At 37.1% G+C, this 7,278-nt stretch overlaps 1 protein-coding gene across 1 annotated transcript; it reads left to right on the top strand.

Moving 5' to 3' along the window:
• The first annotated feature begins 3,312 nt into the window (after nucleotides 1–3,312).
• LOC147626767 (uncharacterized) lies at nucleotides 3,313–3,690 on the top strand. Its single transcript, XM_086816069.1, has 2 exons — nucleotides 3,313–3,444; nucleotides 3,529–3,690. The coding sequence occupies exons 1-2, from the start codon at nucleotides 3,313–3,315 to the stop codon at nucleotides 3,688–3,690; spliced, it is 294 nt and encodes a 97-aa protein (XP_086672195.1).
• The last annotated feature ends 3,588 nt before the right edge of the window (nucleotides 3,691–7,278 follow it).

Genomic DNA, 7,278 nt, shown 5'->3' with positions numbered 1-7,278 from the left:
GGATAAAGGGTTTAAGAGGCTGTTCTTAACAACAAGAGATGGGTGGTGCCCATCCCTAAACCGTTCCATGTAAAGCAAGCACAAAAAGATCTTAATGCAAAAGTCTTAGATACGATTGGTGAGCCAATGCATTTGGGATGCTTAATTCTGGATCAAAGGAAGTTTCCTTCAAATTGCATACATGTAGACAATAACTTTGTATTGAATGTATGCAAGCTACAAGCAGCAATGGTAAAGTTCTACAACATGTCTATCGAGGAGTACAAAGGTAAGCTTCAATTTGTTTTGAAGCTTGATGAGAGTGAAGTCGTTAGTGTGCAATCGGAGAATGAAATATGGTGGCTTGCTGCATTTGAGGTACCAAATGAGGACCATGAAGTACTTAAGATTTTTTTTAACTTAACAGAGATACCAGATATTGTACGACGACAAAACAATGGTGGTGAAGTTTTCCATGTCGAGATGAATTTGGTGAATATAAGGTAGAATGGCATCTTGCTGGCGATTTAAAAACATTGAAATGTATGTTTGGTGTTTCAAATTCAACATCAGTTGAGTTCCCTTGCTTATATTGCATGCAATCTAGGAAGAAAGGCAACGATGGGAAGAAACAATGGATTGCAAGGACAGGACAACGTGGTGCTCCAACACACGTGACCAGTGTGTTCAAAGGAATGGAATGTCGGTGCCATTAGATCCTAAGTGGGATCCTATTTTAGAAATACCCTTAACAAGGGTCCACTTTTGCACCTTGCATTACATAGTAAGGATAATAGAGAAGTTGGTGTTTGAGTACGTGTGTTTTGCCTACAAGATGTAACATGCAAGAAGGTAGAACAAGTCTTGTCTGATGTTGGATTGCACCGGGGGCAAGTAGAAATAAAAAAGGACGAGAAAAAGTCAGGAAAGAGTGAAAATTTACCATGCAAACCGTGTTTTAGGGGAGCGAAGGCTAGGAAATTCTTATCTCCACCACGAGATGAAGATGGTAGGTTGCTTGTAAAACAACCAAAGAAGTACGAAGCATGGAAAAAACTACACATGGCTGTCCCTGATCAGAGCAATGGGGGGACAGACGCAGATAGCAAAGGCAAATGTGTGGATTTCACTTGATAAATTGGCACCACTTTTACAAAAGATGACATTCAATTCTAATGATGCCAATGCATTTAAAGAGGCGGTTGTAAACTTTCATAACTCAATGACAGAGGCATAGACTTCAAATTGCATTACACACTATATGGTCAAAGTGGTCTCCATTTCATTTTTACAATTAAATTGTGAATGTAATATTTTGAGTTTAATTGTGGATACTGTGTTTTTGAATGCAGCACATACTTGAGGCTCATGGTCCATACTTTGCTAAACAAGGAAGTTTGGCAATATGGTCCACACAAGGCATGGAGTGAACTCATTGGCAAGCTCGATGCAAATTCCAAAAAGCAACGGCACATGGAGGTGGAATCAATTATTCCAATCCTATGAGGCAGTTACTCCAATGGTGGTATAGGAGAATAGAGATAAGATATGAGGACAAATTAATAAAGTCCAAATCCAATGATACAGAAGCTATTCGCATGGCAATATATGAAGTGAGGAAAGCAAGATATGAAAATAGCATGGCCAAAGAACATCATGCAGAATGGTTGACAACCCAAGAGAGAGTCGGTAGCAAATGGAAATATCGATAGAATTGTAATTATGAAATAACATCTTATGTTTATGAGAGTATTGGAGAAATCTAATGTTTTGAAAAAATAGGTGTTTGCTAAAGTCAACATGGATAACTTTTTCAAAATAAGTGTTTACTAAAGTCAACATGGATAATTTTTTGATAGTGTTGATATTTTTTAAAAGTAAGTGCCAATAACTTATAGTAAGTTCCATTTATAAATAAAGGCACTTCTTTCATTTCTCTCCATTCCTCCATTTCTCTCCATTCCTTCTAGCTTGTGATTATGGCACCACGTACTAAGCAAAGAGCAAACAAGATGCCTTCCAAGACACCAGTTCATTCATCCGGATCTAGTGAACATACTGACATCAACAATGATGGTCAAGCTAGGAAAGGTGCTCCCCACTTCTCCAACTGGAAATGCTCATCCACCTATGCATAAGAAGAGAAGATTGAGACCAGGCACCGTCGCTCTTTGTGAAATTAGGAGGTTCCAGGAAGAGTCCTGAGTTGATTATACCCAAGGTGCCTTTCTGAGGTTGGTACGATAAATACTACAAGATCTACAAAGGGGAAAGAACTACAGGTAATTTTCAAGAGATCAAGCATATAATGTGGAGTGATGGTTAGCCCAACCGTTGCTTGCTCTTCAAGAGGTGGCTGAAAGTTACTTGGTGGATCTCGTGCATGATGGTCAGCTGTTAGCCATCCATGCCCGGTGCATCACACTCAAGCCCTCAGATCTCACTCTTTTTCATAGGATTCGTAACAATAGTAATTCATTCAACCTTAACCATGACATGGTTTGAAGAGCTGTGTAAATGCTCATGTATCGTTTTGTGTTTTCAGGTTTTCCTTCAGTTCTACTCAGCTAGTTATACTTTATGCGATGTGTCGGATTTGGATATTTTAAGTTTCCTTGTTTCCAATGTTGTGTATCGGACTTGCCCATTGATTTGAATATTTTGAGTTTTCTTCATTTCTAATGTCAGTGTATATTCTTATATTTTCCTGGAAAAAAATTTGCAAGTGCATGTGCATGTGTAGGAAAAATTGACGCGCATGGTGTGCATAGATCATAATGGGCTGAAATTTGTTCTATACATAGATCATGTGACTTACATCATGAGCATGCATTTGCATGTGCAAGCAAGTCCATGTACATGTGCAAGTGTTATTTTTACGATAATATTTTTTTTTCCCAAAAAAATTAATGCATGGTGTGCAGTGATCAGAATGAGTTGAAATTTATTATGTGCATAGATCATATAGTTTACATGTATTGGATAAAATATCACCCCTATCAAAGGCATGTAGGGCCCTTGTCTTAAGGCTCACGTGTAGAAGCCTTCTTTTTTTAATACTAGGTCTATACATGATGCGAGCCTTAGGACAAGGGCCCTACAGACCTCTGATGGGGTTGATATTTTATCTAGGAGGTGTTCCATGATACTTATATGTACACATAAAATTAGAGCTCATTTTGATAACGAAAACTATTTTTAAAAATTAAAAAGTATCAATTTTATGTATTGATCTAATTTAGAAAATATATAAATTTTCATCTATAATTATGGAAGTAACCCTCATTTCACCTCATTTCTCATCTTTCATTTCTCTCTCTCACCTCCAAGAGCATGGCTCGCACCAAGCAAAATGCTAGGAGAGTTTGGCCCCCCAAGGTGGGACGTGGAGTGGCTCTCCATGAGATTAGAAAATACCAAAAGACAGTGAACCTGATCATACCGAAGCTCTCCTTCCAATGTGTGGTGCACTCCTTTCAATGTGTGGTGTGAGAGATCGTGCACGATCTGCAATACCGTCTCATGATAGAAGGTTATGGGCTCACGTAGCATCAAGCCCACTACCTACACGGTGGACAGCCCAAAGCTTTGGAGGAGGCACTCCAGGAGGCTACGGAGGCATACACAGTGGACATTTTTGGTGACACGACGTTTGCAGCTGTCCATGCAAAGACGGTCACCATTACTGAAAAGGACATGCAGTTGGTGTGACGCATGCGATGGAGAGATCCTCCTGGCCAGGATCTTTAGTTTTATTTTTGTATATCTTGCATGATTGTAATTCTCAAAAGCTATGTAAAGCTCGATGTTTTAAATCTTATCTTCTGTTGCAAATAAGTCTCTTTTAATTAGAGTTTATATAATTTGTTGATTTATATGCATCTTTGAATGGATACAATTTTTATTTGAGTTACATATGTAATTTTAATTTATTTGCTTGAGTCAACTAATAAAATACATTACAAGACAGTATCAAACAAAAAAACTCTGTAACCCAAATTTCCATTCATAGCATAAAAAATTACATGGTCATCAAAGTTACATAATCATCATAGCTATATCCTAGGCTTCTTACTACTAGGCTCTCCAAACTCTGAAGCCGCCTTGATGGTTGGAATCAAAACATGGAACCTTCAAGTTCTGCCTTGATGACGGTGGGATCTTGTACCCCTGCAAAAATGCCACGGGCCACCACAGAAAAAAAAGGCCGCTGAAGAGGAACTCCAAAGGAATCCAACTCAAGGTGGAATTTGGGATAGAGTAGGTGAAGTCTTCCATTGTATCGTAAAATCCATCTAGCAAAATAAGGAGGAGTTTGGGTCTAAGGTGGAGATGATATCCTTGAGGTCTAAACTCTTGAAAAACCTAGGGTAGATTTGGTCTCCCTAAGGTGAGCATAGCGAGTGCTGCTAATCCACACGGCGAAAACAGGGGAGGCGGCCATGATGGGTAGTGGGGAGAGCTAGCACTCAAAGGGAGAGCTATAGAATAGATCGTATAAATGAGTTTGATCTCTATAACTTATACTCATATTTATACTTATACTTAAATTTATAATATTTTTAATAAATTTATACTTGTGTTTATTATATACTTACAAATTTATCTATAAACTTACATTTATTTTTATACCTTATACTCTAGTAAATAAAGGACACTTCATTAAAATATAATAAATAATAAATCATACTTCTATTTCTTGTTACATTATATTATTATTATTATTATTATTATTATATTATATTATATTATTCACATAGCTACTTATAATATTATTTGCACTTAAATATATACTTAAAGTTATATTTATTTTTAAACTTATATCTATAGACTGAAAATTTAATGACACTTTAATGACACTTCATTAAAATATAACAAATCATAAAAACATATTTATATTTCTAGCATAATTAATTATATTATTATTTACACTTAAATATATACTTATATTCATATTTATATTTGTACTTACTTATACTTATCATTATTTTCTTACATATTAAAGGGTTTGAAACACAGTAGACTTAAAAAACCACAACACTTTATGAAAATGACGAAAATTAAATCTACAACACTTTTAGAGAAACAACTTCTTATATTCACTTGGAAGAATAAGAATTACATTGACTCACAATCTCAAGGATGTGTGGAGCAACACACTGGTTGCATGTTTTGCAATGTTCACTTCGACTCCCAATCTTCCTACCATCCAACTTAAAATAGAAATTACAAGGGCGATTATTGGACATAAGTTGGATTTCCTGCCTCAAAAAACTAAGGAGCCAATGACTCTCTACATTAACGCTAAAAGGGTCATGACCCTCCCAAAGAATAACCACATCAATGAATGCGTGCCATCTCGCATGTCTTGGTCCAAGCTGAGCCACACTCCCCTCATAGAAGTTGCCACCTCCTATACTTGAAAAGCGAATGCACAAAGTTTATCTTGCAATGAAGTACCTGTCATAAAAAATAAGCAAAAACCAACATAAAAACATAAAATCAACAATCAACAATCAGTGTCTTGCAATGAAGTACTTATGAAAGCAATCAGTGTCTTGCAATGAAGTACTTATGAATAAAAACCATCAACAATCAACAAAAGTGTAATCTTACCTAAAGGTAACACCTGACATAGTAATTCTGCACTCAATGATATCATCGTGGTGAGTTCTTTGGAGATGCCATGACTCACCCAGTAACTAAGTCATCCAATCCTCAAATGGGCACTTGCATTGATAAGTAATCTTAGGTTTCTTAACTACTTCACAGGATCCAAATAAATGTGCAAACAAACCAACTTAGATGCACATCTTTAGAGCCTGTGGATGGTTTCATGGCAGCATGACCATCAGTTTTTATCTTTACCCTACATGCTTCTGACATGTCTAAGCTAGGATTATACCATTCCTGGCTAGACAACGATGGTAGTGGAATATACTCCAAACTATGTCTCTCCACATCATACACTGAATCATAAAAGTAAACATTCTGAGATGCCAATTCGCTTGCACTCTTGTTGTCATATATCAAGGCACCTATCTCTGCATGCAAAACATTTAGCTTGCCAACACTAAAACATTCTACATTCTGCCAGTCATGCAGAGTGGATGGATATAAAGCTGCAAGCAACAAACATGCTTGTATTAAAACTCTATCTAATAACCATGGACTCAAAGCACAAGAACGCAAAGCACAGAGATATAAACTTACTGTTAGGCTTATGTCTTTCACTGAAGTTATCATGATGCACTCGAATCTCTTTGTGCATATAAACATGTTGAATGAAAGCCTCAGTTATTGTACTCATACCATTTGTGCGTCTCCTGAACTCTATGATTCTACCTTTCCATTGATTGTTGGGGTCTGTGACATCTTTGAGCTTAACCTTGAAATTGCCAGGAGTACTTGGTTCATTAAAATCCAATTTAACTTACTGTCCTGATCAGGGATCCAGTTACCTTCATCATCTCCCTTGTTAAACACCTCCAGTGTGTGAATATTACTACTTGTTCACACATTAGTACATTTGTGTGAGATGTTCGCACGCTTCAAGCTTTCATTGGGTATTGTTCACATGCTTAGGGATTTTATCAGGCGTTTCCATGCATGTTAACACATTTTGGGTTTGTGTCACACAATTTGGGGATTTTGTGAGTTTGTTTACTCACCTTAGGCTTTATTAGTGGTTGTTTACACACAACCATGGGTTGTTCCAATTACTTTTATCCTTCATTTGATCACCATGGTGCGAATTCACATCATCATCGACATCATTTTGATAGCATTTATGTTTGTGATGGTAGGAGAGCCGCTCATGCACTATCATCATGGCTCTACGATTGTAATTGTGATTTGCCTTCTCCTGTCATGTATTACATATCTTTTGCTGCATTTGCTCATGCCTTTGGCATTTCGAGGCTTAGACCGCTACATCTTCACTCATCGACTTATTGCTATCATGAGGTAGCATACTCATACCAGTATTAGATGTTCAAGCTTTTCAGTTTGATGCCTAGTCATTTTTGGCATTTGTTTGATGAGGAGGAGATATGTGCCAAATGGTGTAGGTCATCTACATACGATGATTTCATCACTTCATTTCTTGGTTACATTGGCATGGATGGTTCAGTGTTGTTTGCATGGGATGATTCTTCTTTTGGTGACTTGATTGAGTATCCCACACTCTCGCTTCATCATGATTATGTTTCTGATGAGGACGTGGACTACACTGACACAGATACTTCTGAGGATGATGATGCTGTTTGTGATATGGCCATAGATGATTATATGGGTGAT

The sequence above is a fragment of the Cibotium barometz genome, chromosome 21 (genome assembly GCF_041138505.1).
Source record: "Cibotium barometz isolate CiBa-2024 chromosome 21, ASM4113850v1, whole genome shotgun sequence".
Lineage (NCBI taxonomy): Eukaryota > Viridiplantae > Streptophyta > Polypodiopsida > Cyatheales > Cibotiaceae > Cibotium > Cibotium barometz.
The sequence above is the reverse complement of the archived record's forward strand: the minus strand, read 5'-3'. Positions and strand labels throughout refer to the sequence as shown.